Source organism: Ziziphus jujuba, chromosome 8 (genome assembly GCF_031755915.1).
Source record: "Ziziphus jujuba cultivar Dongzao chromosome 8, ASM3175591v1".
Taxonomy (NCBI): Eukaryota; Viridiplantae; Streptophyta; class Magnoliopsida; order Rosales; family Rhamnaceae; genus Ziziphus; species Ziziphus jujuba.
In genome coordinates, this window is record NC_083386.1 from 22,998,340 (window position 1) to 23,015,324 (window position 16,985).

Sequence of the window (16,985 nt, forward strand, 5' to 3'; positions counted from 1 at the left end):
GTTTGTAAGACTTGTAAAGTTACTCAAGAGGATTTCTGAGATATCTGGAATACAGAATCATTTCAACACAGTTTCAGAATTGTTCTGGTACTAGAACTACTTGTGTCAGTATTTGTACGTAGTTTTGATGTATCCCATGGCATTATGTTTACTATTTTATTTTATTATTATTATTATTATTATTATTATTATTTGTTTGCTGGTGTGGCTATGCCCCAGGCACCCCTCATCCCAGGGTCGAACCCGCACCACAGCGTGGATTGTGGGTGCTCTGTCACTTGAGCTGTCACTACAAGTCTATATGTTTACTATGTTTTATTGTTTGGCATATGTCAAAACTTCATAGACAAATGTCTTGCTCTTAAGAATTATCAACAATGAATTTGTTCACCTTTGAAGCTCAATTAATGAATAGTTTTTCCTTTTAGAATATTTAATAAATTTCATCCACTCATATGAAGCACCGTTATTTGGTCTACACTATTTACAAATATGTATGCACACGGTATGAAATTGATATGGCAATACAGTAAACATGCGTAATGGAGATGGCAAACTGTTCTACTATAGTTTTGGCTATTTTTCAAGCCTGCCAAGAGCCGCGTTTCTCATTCGTTCCTAAAAAATTTTGGTTTCACAGAAAATATAGGCTATATATAGATGATCATTAGAGAAGTTGGAATAATAGAAGCTAATTTTTGTGTGTAAATATATATTATTCTCTTATTGGCATAATAATATGCTCTAGATAAGTTAATTGATTGATAAATAGTTGCCCAACAATAATTATTATTATTATTATATTGAGGATTAGATAATTCGAACTTATAATAATTGCAAGATAGGAATGATAATACCATGGAGCCTACCTGAATTCGAATAAACTCGATCCAACCTGATTATGACCCATTTCAGTAGAAATTCGATCTGATTTTTTTACTTATCAGGTTCTATCTACCTCTCCCAACCCACTGGATTATCCATCCCGGCCCAACCCGATCCAGATTTGAACATAATAAAATACACCCAAAATAAGCATTTTCATACATACACATCTGGGTATGGGTCGGTATACCCGAACCGAACCCAATCGGATATAAAATTATTAAATATCTGATTGGGTCGGGTATTTAGAAAATCCAACCCGATTTGCCATTCCTAGAATAGGTAGTGATTTTGTTATGGTATTTAATTGAGTTATTGACTTTCTTTTAAATGGGAAGAGGCCTAACAGTCAGTCTCAATGTATGAATAATCAAAAGTGGTAGTCAAAACAGGTACACTTATCTAGTTCTTGTAAATCAAGCTCTCAACAATTATCACACATTCCTGCTCCCGTATGAATAATTTAATCAACCTCTCTGTTTTTGCTTTGGCCATTCTAGTTTCCCCTCTAAAATGGACACAAGGCTGTTTGAGGCTGCTCAGACTGGAAATATCAAATTTTTACACGGCTTACTAGCAGAAAATCCCTATATACTCCATACCATTGCCCTAACTTCACAAGAAAATCCTCTACATGTCTCTTCCATAGACGGCCATGTTGACGTTGTCAAGGAGATTTTAAGGTTGAAACCCGGTTCTTCCAAAGAGATAAATCAGGATGGTTTTAGTCCCTTGCACTTAGCCTCTGCAATTGGGCACTTTGAGGTTGTGAAGGAGCTGCTGAAAGTTGACCCCATACTGTGCCGTTTAGAAGGAAGAAACAAATGGACTCCTCTCCATTATGCAGCAAGCGGAGGGAGGGTAGACATCATTCAAGAAATGCTATTAGCTTGTCCTGAGAGTATTCAAGATGTGAATGTGCAGAAAGAAACAGCTTTGCACCTTGCTGTGAAGAACAGCCAATTTGAAGCAACAAACTTGATGGTGAAATGGGTCATAGAATATAAGAAAGATGAGGTCCTGAATATGAAGGATGAACTTGACAATTCCGTTCTTCACCTTGCAGTATGGAGAAAACACCGCCAGGCAAGTACAATATTCATCATATATGTATATATGTGTGTATGTATATATCTGTATTTTAGTATAAAATAAAAGAACTTGAGTTTTGAAAGTTTAAGAAATAAACTATGATCAACTTTAATATTTTACTAATCAAAAGAATAAAAGATAAAACTTTTACAGGTTGTGGAATGGATACTCAGCTATAGTGGAGCTGATGCTATAGGTGGACTGGTAAACGCTGTAAACAGGAGCGGTCTGACTGCTCTTAATGTTCTACTGATATTCCCAAGCGAAGCAGGAGACAGAGAAATGGAGGAGATTCTTCGGAATGCAGGAGCTAAGAGAGCAAAAGATATCATCATGAGCCTTTCTAGTGTACCTCCATTTGAAAAATCTGATAATAACCAAGCAGGTGATCCAACCCCATTAGATCTCTCTCCAGATAATTTGGTGAACTACTTCAAGTTCAAAAGGGGCAGAGATTCACCAAGCGATGCTCGAACCGCACTGTTAGTAATAGCGGTATTAGTAACAACAGCAACATTTCAAGCTGGACTCAACCCTCCAGGCACTGTTTGGCAGGACACAGGCACAACTGGATTAACACATAAAGCAGGGAGATCCATTTTGGGTTCTTATGATTCAGTTATGTATCTGTTTTTTATGCTTTTCAACACTACTGGATTCGGGGTGTCTATCTATGTGATAAGCATCCTCATAAGCAGTTTTCCGCTCCGGTGGGAGTTTGAAGTTTGTATAATTGCTCTCCATTTTACATACACCACGGCAATCACTTTCATGGCACCAAAGCGTATGGCTTTTCCCCTCATGGTGTTTTCGATAGTCTTTCCTCTGTTTGTACCATTTATAGCCAAGTTGGTCCGGAGACTTGTAATGAAAGTCAGACCAAGTTTGACATATCTGAATCAAAAATTCATTTGAGCCCAGCTTTAAAATTACAAGCAATAATAAGTTTGTATGTTTATGTAACTAGCTATCATGGTTTGTATTTTTCGTTGTAATAAATGCATTATTGAAATGGAACATGATAAAAGTTAAGTGTTCTAATATGGAATGGAATAATATGCTCTTAGAATATATCGCTCTGTTTTCATCGTCAGGTTTGGCCTACAATACCAATGCATTTTTAGATAGCCCTGTGTCATGGCCGGTCGGTACAAAATTGTTAAAAGTTTTGATCCCTTCACAAAAGTTAATAAGCTTATGCTAAGCAACAAAGATATCACACTCTATTATCAACTTATTTTTTCATATTTTTCTTTTTCAGTGAATTCCTAGCTCTCATCACCCAAACCTATCCTATATGAGTATTTGATCAACCTCATATTATGTGAAAACATCTTAAAAGTATCTGAATAATAGAATGGATGTGAGGCTCTCACAGGCTGCTCAAACTGGGAATGTCAATTTTTTACACCAACTGCTTCAGAACATCTCTTAATACTTCAAACAGCTGCACTAACTTCAGAAGACAATCCCTTGCACATTGCTTCAACCTCTGGCCATGTCAACTTTGTTAAGGAGATGATAAGTTTGAAACCAAGTTTTGCCAAAGAAGTTAATCAACATGGCTTTAGTCCCCTCCACTTCGCTTCTGCCATTCGGAACTTGAAGGTGGTGAAGGAGCTGCTAAAACGTGACAGAAAACTTTGCCAGTTAGAGGGAAGAAATAGATGGACGCCTCTTCATTATGCAGCAAGCAGAGGCAGGGTAGAAATCATAAGAGAAATGGTGGTAGCTTGTCCAGAGAGTACCAAAGTTGTAAATGTTCAGAAAGAAACCGCTTTGCGTCTTGCTATTAAGAACAGCCAATTTGATGCAATCAATTTCTTGGTGAAATAGATCAGAGAAATGAAGATGGATGAGATGCTTAATATGAAAGATGAACTTGGAAATTCAATTTTCACCTAGCAATATGGTAAAAAGACCGCCAGGTTCTTCCTTTTCTTCTTCTGTTTTATCCGTTGATGTTTTCTTATGCTTGACAATGTTTACAATGACAGGTTGGTGATTCTATTGAGGTAATGAGAAACTGAATACATTATTGTCTTGTTATTTCACTCATTAAACAGTAATGAAAATTGTTAGTATATTTAATATCACTGCAGATTGTAGAATTCTTAGTTGGTACAAAAACTAATGCATCGAACTGGTTCTTAGTAAATGCTGTTCACCAGAGTGGTCTGACAGCACTTGATGTTCTGCTCAGTTTCCCAAGTGAAGCAGGGATAGAGAAATCGAGGAGATCCTTCGAAACACAGGAGGTAATAGAGCAAAAGACATAGATCTCCCTGCTGTACCTCCAACTCCATTAGAACCTGAAAATAATTGAAACCAAGTAAATGATCCAATAAACAATCAGATTTCCATCTAAAAAAATTGGAAGATTACTTCAAGTGCAGAGATTCAACAAGCAATGCTCGTAATGCACTATTAGCTATAGCAGTATTAGTAACAACAGCAACATTTCAAGTTGGAACCCTCTAGGAAGTATTTGGCAGTACAAAGACTTAAATGGGACTGCCACAACTCAATCAGCAGCAGCATATTTGGCAGGAAAGTCCATTTTGGGTTCTTACAGTTCAAAACTATTTCTTGGTTTTGTGGTTTTCAATTCCATTGGGTTTTCAGTGTCACTTTACATGATTTATGTCCTCATAAGCAACTTTCCAATGCAGTTGAAATTTCAAATCTGTGTTGGTGCAATCTACAGTACATACGATATTGCAATGATCTTCATTGCGCCAAAGGGCATTGAGCTATTCCTCGTTTTGGTTTTGTCTGTTTTACCAGCTATAATGCCATGGATAGCCTGGCTGATTAGGCTACTTGTCAAGATGGTTAGGGACTTGTCATATATCAGAAGCACAGAGCCACTTTAAGTAATTGAGGATGCAAAAATTATTCCCTTTACCTTTTATTTCTTCTTTGAAAATAATGTAATATTAAACTAAAATTCTAACATCCAATAATACAGTCTCTGCCTCAAACATTTTGATTTTGGATAGTACGATTTTTTATTTTTTATTTTTTGAGTTAAAAAGTGACTTTATAATTATTTTTGAATATTATAATATTAATGTTTATAATGTTTTCAATATAACTATATATGTTAGTCAACCTGTAATAAATAATATTTTTTTATAAAATAACATCTTCGATCCTCATTTAGTGAAATAATCATGTAATGTAAGTCTATCAAATTTTTTGTTAAATAAGAATAAACAAAACTGGAATTATAATATAACGGAAGGCAAAATAAAAAATATAAGTTGGGGCAGAGACGTAACAAGAATGAAAAACCATATCTAAAAATATCTAGTTACATATAATATCCCGATTGATAAGTTATTCAATTAATAAATGGTTAAGAGTTGAATTCTAAGAATGTTAATTTCTCTAGCTGAAAGCTAGCCTACTGATTAAGTTTAATTATATTAGAAACAAAAAGACTTTCTGGTTCTTCCAGTAAATTTCCTAAACTCTCATAACTCATATGAATATTTGGTTTAACAGACTTATATTCTGAGAGTTTGGAATTCAGTAGAAAAAGAACCTGAAAATCTTCCTGTTTCACTAAGATGGATATGAGGCTTTTCCAGGCAGCTGATACTGGAAATATCAATTTGTTACACCACCTGCTAGCACAAAGTTCCTCTATACTCCATACCATCGCTCTAGCTTCAAACGAAAATCCTCTACACATTGCTTCTACAGCAGGCCATGTAGAATTTGTTAAGGAGATGATAAGGTTGAAACCAGGTTTTGCCAAAGAAGTAAATCAGGATGGTTTTAGCCCCATTCACTTGGCTTCTGCTATCGGCCATTTGGAGATTGTGAAGGAGCTGCTGAAAGTTGACCGCGAACTCTGGAGATTAGAAGCACGGATCGAATGGACAGCTCTTCATTATGCAGCAAGCAGAGGGAGGGTAGACATCATTAGAGAAATGCTATTAGCTTGTCCGGAAAGTATTGAAGATGTGCATGTGCACGAAGAAACTGCTTTGCACCCTGCAGTTAAGAACAGCCAATTTAAAGCAATTCATTTCATGATTAATTGGATCACAGGAATGAAAAAGGATGAGATTTTGGACATGAAGGATGAACTTGGCAATTCAATTCTTCACCTTGCAACATGGAGAAAACACTTCCAGGCAAGTATAATCAGATTTTTTTAAACAAATTTTTTTTTACTATTCTTGGACTGGTTGTGAAAACTAGGTTTCTTTATTTTTGTTTCAAAAAAGTTTAACAAAATAAAAATGTGACAGGTTATAGAATGGGTACTTGGCAACCCTGCAGCTGATTCAAGAGATGGATTGGTAAATGCTGTAAACCAGGGCGGTCTGACTGCTCTTGATATTCTACTCATATTCCCAAGTGAAGCGGGTGTTAGAGAAATTGAGGACATCCTAAGATATGCTGGGGTTAGGAGAGCAAATGATATAGCTTACCCTGCTGTACCTGTCACTGTTACTGACAACCGAATCCCGGTAACTGATGGCTGAGAATATCAAATTTTTTCTCAGGTGATTTGGTGAAGTACTTCAAGTTCAGAAGGGGCAGAGATTCTCCAAGCGATGCTCGAACTGCACTTCTAGTTATAGCAGTATTGGTGGCAACAGCAACATTTCAAGCCGGACTCAACCCTCCAGGAGGTGTTTGGCAGGACACAGACTTAACTGGGGCTCCCAACAAACCAGCACATTTAGCAGGGAGGTCCATTATGGGATCTTATAGTTCAGTTGCATATCTCTTGATAATGGTTCCAAACTGTATTGGGTTCTCAGTGTCTCTTTTCGTTATCAGCATCCTCATAAGCAATTTTCCTTTCCAGTGGGAGTTTCAAGTCTGTATCTGTGCCCTCTACTTTAGTTATAACACTGGAATTACTTTCATGGCACCAGAAAGCTTAAATGGCTTCCTCACTGCATTTTCATCAGCTTTGCCAGGTGCCATGCCATTGGTAATTAGGTTGGTTAGGCTACTTTTAAGGACCATCAGGAAAAAACTATTCTAAGGCAGAACTATTAAATTACCAGAAGTAGTGTGTATGTTTATGTGTCCGTGTATGTGTGTGTATGTATATCGGATATCAGTGTTTATGCCTTGTATTTGGCTGTTTGAACAGTATTGAAATGATTAACATATTTAATATTCTGTCAAGTATTCTATTTCAATTAACAAATGAACAATACAATATTTAATTACTTGCGTACTAGTCTTGGAAAGCCTTGTAGTTGGTTAATTAATGTTGACATATTCAAAAACAGGAAGACTTTCCTGATCATATTCCAATATATGAATCCAAATTCTCATTAATTACATATGAGAATAGGGGTCAAACACATTTTATGTGAAAAGATCTGAAATTATCCTAATAGAAATGGATAACAGGCTATTCGAGGCTGCTCAAACAGGAAATATCCAAATTTTGCACCAACTGCTTGCTGAGAATCCCTTCGTACTTCACACAATTGAACTTTCTACACAAGGCTTCAATCCCTTAGACATTGCTTCCACCGCCGGACATGTTGAGTTTGTTAAGGAGATTATAAGATTGAGACCGGATTTCGCCAAACAAGTGAATCAAGATGGTTTTAGCCCCATCCATATAGCAGCTGCTATTGGTAATATGGATACAGTGAGAGAGTTTATGAAAGTTGACCAGAAACTCTGCCGGTTAGAGGGAAGAAATAGATGGACAGCTCTTCATTATGCAGCTAGCAGAGGGAAGGTAGACACGATTCAAGAAATGCTATTAGCTTGTCCAGAGAGCATTGAAGATGTGACAGTGCAAAATGAAACTGCTTTGCATCTTGCTGTTAAGAACTGCCAATTCCAGGCAATCAATTTCATGGTGACATGGGTCAGAGAAATGAAGAAGGATGAGATCTTAGATATGAAAGATGAACATGGCAATTCAATTCTTCACCTTGCTACATGGAGAAAACAACGCCAGGCAAGGAAAATCTTATTACTTCTCATTTATTTTTAATTTTTTTGAACATGTCAGAGATTGAACTAACCAATTAAAGACTGTATCTGAGGAATGCATTTTGTTTCGTGTAGATCAAGAAAACTATTTGGCAATTCAACTTTTACCTGTTTCTAAATTATTTATACTTTAGTTATAGAATGATGATGACTGAATTATTTTTATATTGCTAGCAAACTTATAGTAATAAAATTAATGATATTGAGGCTATCAACAAATTTGGTCAACTTCCAACTGAACTAGAAGAAGATATATTTATTTACTATTCCCCACACCCCACCCCCCCCCCCCCCCCCCCCCCCCCCCCCCCCCCCCTCTCTAGAATGTCCGTAGACTACGACAAAGTCAAAAACAGACAGAAAAATCAATCAATGCACTGTTCTTGCCAATTAAAATTTGCCAAATGACAGAACAATAGGTTATGACAAACAAAAGATGATCATGATCATTATCATACTACTGGTCTAAATTAATATTATATTCCCCAATTGTATTATTGAAAAATAACATTTTCACAGGTTGTAGAATGGTTAATCAGCAATCCTGGAACTAATCCATTGCCATTGGAAGTAAATGCTGTAAACAAGAGTGGTCTAACAGCACTTGACGTTCTACTAATTTTCGCAAGCGAAGCCGGAGACAGAGAAATCGAAGAGATTCTTTGCAATGCAGGAGCTAGGAGAGCAAGAGATATGATCATGAGCCTCTCAACTACACCTCCATATGAAATCACTAATAACAATATTCAAACCCCATCAGCAGCAAATGGTCCAACCACATCGGATCTCTGTGCAGACAATTTGGTGAACTACTTCAAGTTCAAGAGGGGCAGAGATTCGCCAAGCGATGCTCGAACAGCGCTGTTAGTAATAGCGGTATTAGTAACAACAGCAACATTTCAAGCAGGACTTAACCCTCCAGGAGGTGTTTGGCAGGACACAGAGTCAAATGGGGGTCCAAGGAATCCTTCATATGAAGCAGGAAGGTCCATTATGGGTTCATATCATCCAGTAACATATTTACTATTCATGGTTTTTAACTCCATTGGATTCTCAGTTTCTATTTATATGATCACCGTGCTCATAAGCAATTTCCCATTCCTGTGGGAGTTTCGAGCCTGTGTTTTGGCTCTCTATTTTACATACAACATTGCAATTACTTCCATGGCACCTAACAGCTTGAAAGTCTTCCTCACTGCATTTTCTTCAGCTTTGCCGTCTTTGTCCCCATTGATAGCCAAGCTCGTTAGTAAACTTATAATGGCTTCCAGAGGATTTCTTACACATCTCAAGCACAGATTTCCTTGTTAAAGGGCTGTTCTCAATGATTATTATTATTATTATTATTATTATTATTGTTATTGTTATTTATTTTTGTTTATTATTGTGTGACATTGATAAATAAATACACTGGGAGTATCATCTTGGTACGTTGTTTTAATAAGGGGATAAAGCGCACCGTTTTAACGTTCCTCTAGTTATGTTAGGCCCGTAATTTTGTATCCCTCAACTTTTCATGTTTTAACCATGTTCATGTGTGTTAAATTTTTATGTTCTTCAGCCCAATTTCTCAGCTTATGGTATACTTCATAAATTAACCGAACTTATTCTTATTATTATTATTTTGACACATGTTAAATTAGTCATTAATTATATTGGCTTATAGAGGATTTCTCACACATCTGAAAGCACAGATTTGATTGTTAAAAAGGTTTCCTCACTGATCATTATTTCAAGTTATTATTATTATTATTATTTTCCACAAAAAAAATTATTTTTTGACATATTTTAAATTGGCCACGGATAATTTTTTTTAGAAATTTATTACACTTCAATGTCCTATAGTTTGAAAAAATTGCAAGTTTTCAACCTTTAAATTTAAAATGTTAAAATTCAGACCATGGAATGTCAATTTGTTTCATTTTGATTCAACTAGTGGTGGTTAACATTATGAGGGTATTTGTTTGGATGACCTATTTTCCAATATATAGCTATTATTTTTATAAATAGTAAGCCCGATACTGTAATTTTGGAATAATAAATATTATGGAGCAAATGAAGGACCTGAATAAGGTCCATAGGATATTTTAGAGATCACAGTTCTAATTCTTTGAGATTTTGAAGAACCTGGTTGATTTGCCTTTGATTTGGAATCAACTATTTTATTGGAAGTGAGTGTGAATTGATGTTCTGCGTGGTTATTTTTCAACTTGAGTCAAATATAATGGAAAAGATAGCTTCGATTGGAAATAATTGATGCATGCCATTGATATATAATTGACAAGCAATTTTCCCATCAGGACATCCTAATAGAGTTAATGCGCGGATTCAAATATGCCATTTTAAAAATATGCATGTATTTAAATAACCATGTATTATTAGAATAATATGTTTGAATTCGCATATTAACTTTTGATTGTTAACTCTATAAGGATGTTGTGATGAAAACCGAACTATAAAATTAATAACTTTAGAATATTTCGAATGATTCTGTGATTTATAATCTATGTGATATCAAGATTGAAAAGGCTTATACTTTATGTGACATTAATATTTATTTGATAGACATTCAATTCTAAAATAAATCTCTAATGATTCTATTTAAATCCCAAATAATTAATAATGTACATATTTATCTTTTTTTTTAAAATAAAATAATAATAATTGATAATACTTATATATTTATATTTTTCCTTGTAAAAAAAAAATTATATTCCTGATAAATATTATTCTGGAGCCATTGGAGTTTTATTTTTTATTTTATATTTTATTATGAATGAATGACTATATTTCACATGTAGCAAATAAAATGAAGTAATTCCTAATGGCATTGGAGATGCCATTGATACGTAGAATTCATCATTTGTATTAGCAACATAACTAAAATACACGTAGCAAGCATTCATCATGAACACTATAAAAAGAAAGATCAAGTTGTTTTGGAACGCACACAAATTGCTTGCATGCATTGTATAGGTGTTGGAATAAAGTTAGAAAATTTCCAACAATCTGTCGTCTCTTAAATTTATAGCCGTGCCACTTCAAACCTGTAAAAGTTCAAAAAAAATAAAATAAAAATATGCCCCAATTGAATCAAACTCCTCAGACGATTGTATTGATTATTAAAAAACAAAATTAATCTTATAAGGTCCAATTGCCTTAATGATTAAAGAACTTTTAAAAATAAAATTTCAACTAGAAAACAACTAAGAACAATAAACTAGAGAAAGTAAATTCTAAAGAGAATAAACTAATTAGTTTATACTCTTTTAGTCGTTCGTGAAGGTGTGTAGAGGTTCTTCTCAAAGCCATTGAAGCTCCTATTTATATGTGTAGAGAACTTTGAGTTACTTCACACGCTTCCGATGTGAGATCTTTTTTTTTTTCTTTTTCAACATTCCAACTTCAAAATTTCAATTTATACATGTGACAATTACATGACCACTTAATCTCCAATCAGTGTGAGATTAAAGCTTCTTAATTAATCTCCCAAAAATAATATTTCAATATATTAAAATATTAATTTGGAAAATTAATAATATGGCCCAAACATTTGCCCCCCTTACTTTGTGAGTTTGAAGTGGAACGTAAAAATTGCAAAGCAATATTGAACTAGCTCTCCAGCCTCGATCTTTTAACTTTAATGCATGTTGACCACATTGTCTTGCCAAAAATCATCTATAGCATTTTGCTATTTAATTGCATGACTATGTTTCCTAGCACAAGAATCCCACACAGCATCCCCATACCAATTCCTTTGCTCAAGTCATGTGCTAAATTACTATGCTCAATATTTCATTAAAAAAGAAAGCCCCACGTTGCTTCTAAAATTGTCAAACCCATGCTCTCCAATCTTGGCAGTTAATCTTGCATATCACGAGTAACCAAAACCGCACCTTATCCATACAAAACAAAATCCATCCAAATTCCATTCAAGCTTCTCCAAAAGTTGCCAAATCTACTAATGAATATCCTTACTGACAAGTGAAGAATCAAAAATATAATATCATCCAATGCCCACCTCAATTAATCCCTTTAACAAAGAATATATTGAAGAGATTGTATATGAAAAGAAAAAGAAACATTTGACATTCCACGTTGCAATTCCCTCTCAGCACCAAGATTATAGGCCAAAATACATCTATGACAAATAATGCTTTCCAATTTCAAAGGCAAAAAATACCTTTTAATGAGCTCTTACGAAGAGAATATGCTATGCATTCAATAGCATCAACTTTCTTTCCCAAAGTTGGTAAACAAATATATATGAATATTATATACCAACCTTACACGGTTTCTTATCTCCAAGCCAAACTAAGAATTAATGTATATATGACTTCCAAATCCTAGCTAGCCATACAATCTCAAAATAATAATATTGATGGCCATTTCACTGCTTTTTAGGACATGTACTTAAATGTAAATTCTAACAATGCTATTGTCCACTTTCCAATCCGCCCTCTGATAATGGATTTTGACAGCATGTACTTGATTAAGTCGGTTTAAGAAATAATAAACACGATAGTCGGTAACATGTAGTATCGTAACTTTGTTGCTACAAAATACAACGCCAAGCATAACTTCTTTGTAAGAGAATGCTTCAGCTCATTTGGCGTGAGAATTCTACTCAAATAATATACAGCCTGCTCTTTTCCAAATTCATTATCTTGGGCCAACAGACAGCCAGCGGAATTTTCTATGGCCGAAATATAAAGTTTGAGTGGCTGATTTTTTCGAGGAGGCATAATGACTGGTGGTTTTACCAGGCATTCTTTTATTTGATCGAATGCCTCCTAGTGATGACTTTCCCATTCAAATTCCTCTTCATTCTTCAATTTCAGTAACTCTGAGAAATGTTGAATTTTCCCAGATGTATTAGAGATGAATCTTCTAAGGAAGTTAATCTTTCCAATAAGACTTTGCAGCTCCTTTTTATTCCACTGTGGTTTGGCTTCCAAAATTGCCTGATCTTTATTTTTGTCAACCTAAATGCCTCTTTGATGGACTAAAAAGCCGAGAAAGTTACCTACAGAAACACCAAATGCACACTTCAGGGGATTCATCTTCAACTTGTGTTTTCTCATCTGCTTGAATGCCTTTCTCAAATCAGCCACATGATCTTTCATGACATCTGATTTCATAACAACATCATCAATATTAACCTCTAGAATATGCCCAATCATATAATGGAAGATTGCATTCATTACTCTTTGGTATGTAGCTCTTGCATTCTTTAGACCAAATGGCGTGACAACCCATTCGAATGTGCCTATTGCACTTGGGCACCTAAAAGCTGTCTTTGGCACATCCTCTTTTGCAATGAAAATCTGATTATATCTAGAATGTCCATCCGTGAAGGAAAGAATTACATGCTTGGCCTCTCCATCCACAAGTAAATCAACCACTGGCATAGGATACTCATCTTTGGGTGTAGCAAAATTCAAATTATGAAAATCAATACACACTCTTAACTTTCCATTCTTCTTCACCACTGGGACTACATTAGATAACCACTCTACATATCGAGTTGTCCTGATGAAGCCGGCCTTAACCAACCTCTCAATTTCTTCTTTCACCTTAAGTGTAACTTCTAGTGACATTTTCCTCAGTGGTTGTTTATGTGGCCGAAATTCTTCCTTGATTGGCAAACGATGTTCTACCAATTTTCTATCCAAGCCAAGCATCTCATGGTAATCCCATGCAAAACAATCTTTGAACTCCTTCAGAAGTTCAATAATTTTGTCTCATAAATCAGCTTCCAATAAGCCGCTTACAAATGTTGGCCGAGAATCCTCATCAGTGCCTAAGTTTACTTCTCTTAGTGGATTTTGAACCTCAGCCTTGGAGTCGTCCATCTTAATTGGTGCCAATTGAATCTCATCGAAGATCGACTTATCATTAACACCGGAATCATCCTCCATAATACATTCGGCCAAGTCCACAGCCGAATTAATTTCCAACTTCTTTTCTACCATATACGCCATTAACTTCCTAATGGTGGTTTGAACTGCCACCATCTTTTCTTCCTCTTTTTGGCGTATATTCATTAAGAACTATTTATGCTAATCTCTTATATTTGGGGTACTGTCGGTCAAGCCAGCTCATCCCCATGCTCTTTTGCTACCTTGTGTAGCCCTTTGATATCTTGCCAGGCCGTGACCCCTGCAGGGCAGCCTTGCATGTCATTACCAAAAAATTGGACTAGGTTGACTTCATCCTCATAGTACCAAGCTTCAACTGCATTAGCACTAACTAAGAAGGGTCGACTATTAGCCTAAACCACTTCAACCTCCTCGCCATTCCAAAACCACAAAGCTTGATGCAGGGATGACAGCACACACAAACTTGCATGGATCCAATCACGACCAAGTAAAGCATTGTAGCTAGATTTGGATTCCATGATAAAAAAATGTTGTCATGATAGACTTGCCCCCCAAAGTAATCTCCATAGGAAGAATAACCTTTGCCTTTGTAACTCCTCCTTGGAAGTTGCTAACTGTCAACTCGGTAAGGATAAGATCATGTTCGCTTTTGGATAACTTAGCCAACATGGAAGCAGGCAAAATATTCACCGTGGCTCCATTGTCTACCAAAATCCTATTTACAGGTATGCCATCAAAATGAGTATTAATATAGAATGGCTTCAAATGTTGTGCCATTCTTTCTGTGGGCTTCTTCAAAATCATCTCTTGAGGCCGAGAATGATCTAACTCCTTCCTTAAAGTCTCAGTGTCCTTTACAATCTCTACCTTGAAATCTTTGTCTTCCACAACATCCCCTGCCATCACACTTACCTGGTTAGGATGAGCTTTAAATGCTAATGGCAAGACAACGACCATGTTATACGTCATTTCATACATGGTTCCAAATTTGACTTTCAACTTCATATTGGTTGAAGAATCAATCATGTCTTCTTTCATAAGGTTATCATCCAGATTTTTTATGCATGGGATAACTTCAGCACTTTGTTTCCTAACCCATACCAAAGATTGCTTCTTCACTCCAAAAGGGCAAGCTCCTGATGAGGCAATGGCCTTTTTAGCCGTAACTTCGACCATCTTCTTCAGACCCTCCGGCCTATCTTCTGTACCACAAAGGTTCGACTCCAATTCCTTCAATATATTATCATCTTTCTTATTTTCAGGCCGAGTTAATATTGTCATTGGCCTTTTTTTAGCAGCCTTCTACTGCGCTTTTTATTCTTCCGCTAATCTTCTAGTCGTAGCATGTTGTCGTTGCATCTACCTCTTCTAAGTCCTGATGAGTGGCTGATAATGCTTATATTCCGCACGGTATCACTGACCTATTTCTGTAATTGGTGGCTGGAATGTCCTTGGCTTCTCAATTTTATGAGAAACCAATCTTGTTCGATTATCTTTAAAAAATGTAACCTAAAGCTTGGAGTCAAATTACCCCCCTTGGTGTTGATGGTTCAGCTTCCAATACCCATCTCGCACCTTCGATCTTAGGCGTTGGAACACTGACTTTGGACTATGAGGCCCATAATTCTCTGGTGGCAACTTTATCACATTCTGCTCACACATCTCTATAGGTTGCTTCTTCCCATCATCAACTTCATGCTTGCAACATGTACAAAGCACCTGAGCAGATGGTTTAGCCTTTTTGGCTGAATACTCCTTTCTTGGTCTGTTCTCCCTTATCCAGACTCTATCAGATGAGGGTTGTCCTAGATTGACCTTGACTCTAGGTTAGCTCAACTCAAAAATGTTGGCCGAAACCATATCCACTTCGGCTGATGGGAAATGATTGCTATCAACCTCCATTACATCCTTTCCTTTCTCTAGGAACTTCAAGGTGCCCTTATCAATTAAAGCTTGTATTGCATTTCGGAACACCACATAGTGCACATTTTGATGTATCCACATACCATGCCACTTGCAATATGGTTTCTTTTTAGTTTCTTCAGCTGTGGGTAAAACATGGCTGTCATGTAATTTAATTACCTTGTCAGCCAATAGATGGTCAAAAATTTGGTCAGCTTTAGAGATATCAAAACTGTAAACCTTCTTCGGCTCGAGCCGATTCTTTTTCATATCCATGACCAATTGAGGAATCCTCTACTTCCTTTTTGGTCTAGCTAGAGCTTTGCATACATATGGCCTAGTGGCTACTACCTCAACGGCATTGATTTCGACGAAGACATCTTCTATTCCTTGGTATTTAGCTTCGACCGAATAAATATCCATATTTGGATCTCTATAGTATGATCCCTGAGATGAGTTCTTCCTCTAATACTCTTCCCTCAAAATACTTTCGTATCTGGATGCTTGAGAGATTAACTCGAACAAATCGTGAAACTTTGTCCCCTCAAATTTTTCTGAAGCTCGTAGCTTGTTCCGCTCTGGGCTAGCTTGACAAACTTTCTTTCTGATATATCCAAGTGACATCTGATCCTTACTCTCTGGAACTGGGCAATAACATTCTCTATCGATTCTCCATCCATTTGATGTAAACGAGACAAATCAACCATAGAGATCTTTGGCTCAATCCTATAGAATTGCCCATGGAATTTCTGCCTTAATTCTTGCCACGTATGGATCGAGTTTGGTTACAGGTTGATGTACCACGAGAAAGCAGAACCTGTCAAAGAGTTAGCAAACAAATGGAGCTTTAAAAATTCATTGGCCACAGCTTCTCCGTACTGGATAGTGAAGCGGCCTATGTGCTTCATAGTAGACTGATTCTCTTCACCCAAAAACAAGGTGAATTCAGGGAATCTGAATCCCCTTGGAAATTCTATCCGATCAATGGTCTCGGGGTAAGGCCTTATGTAGGATGGTCGACCAACTCTATTGAATGCAGGACTGATCATCTCCTGGATTATGGTCTCAACGGCCTCCCTATCCATTCCATGGTGATGAACAGTTCTGGACATTATGCCCGTGCCTCCATGCAGGGCCATGGTAGTCGGAATGGTGGTGATGGTCTTAATTTTGGTCATACAGAAAGTTTTGGCCAAATTGTTCAGCATGCCCCCCACCATGACCTTGATTTCG

The 16,985-nt window shown here is 36.4% G+C and overlaps 4 protein-coding genes across 4 annotated transcripts; all 4 read left to right on the forward strand.

Moving 5' to 3' along the window:
• The first annotated feature begins 1,239 nt into the window (after positions 1-1,239).
• Positions 1,240-4,752, forward strand: LOC132804953 (ankyrin repeat-containing protein BDA1-like). Its single transcript, XM_060819446.1, has 2 exons — positions 1,240-1,971; positions 2,131-4,752. The coding sequence occupies exons 1-2, from the start codon at positions 1,399-1,401 to the stop codon at positions 2,890-2,892; spliced, it is 1,335 nt and encodes a 444-aa protein (XP_060675429.1). The 5' UTR covers positions 1,240-1,398; the 3' UTR covers positions 2,893-4,752.
• Positions 4,753-5,426: 674 nt separating this feature from the next.
• On the forward strand, positions 5,427-7,108 carry LOC107427240 (ankyrin repeat-containing protein BDA1-like). The gene is made up of 4 exons (XM_048470807.2): positions 5,427-6,125; positions 6,243-6,464; positions 6,515-6,937; positions 7,103-7,108. Exons 1-4 carry the CDS (start codon positions 5,553-5,555, stop codon positions 7,106-7,108), a joined length of 1,224 nt encoding a protein of 407 aa, XP_048326764.2. The 5' UTR covers positions 5,427-5,552.
• Positions 7,109-7,288: 180 nt separating this feature from the next.
• Positions 7,289-7,969, forward strand: LOC132805089 (ankyrin repeat-containing protein BDA1-like). Its single transcript, XM_060819862.1, has one exon. It carries the CDS (start codon positions 7,358-7,360, stop codon positions 7,967-7,969), a length of 612 nt encoding a protein of 203 aa, XP_060675845.1. The 5' UTR covers positions 7,289-7,357.
• A 441-nt stretch (positions 7,970-8,410) lies between these two features.
• Positions 8,411-9,333, forward strand: LOC125421585 (uncharacterized). The gene is made up of 2 exons (XM_060819863.1): positions 8,411-8,431; positions 8,488-9,333. The coding sequence occupies exons 1-2, from the start codon at positions 8,411-8,413 to the stop codon at positions 9,277-9,279; spliced, it is 813 nt and encodes a 270-aa protein (XP_060675846.1). The 3' UTR covers positions 9,280-9,333.
• Positions 9,334-16,985: the final 7,652 nt, after the last annotated feature.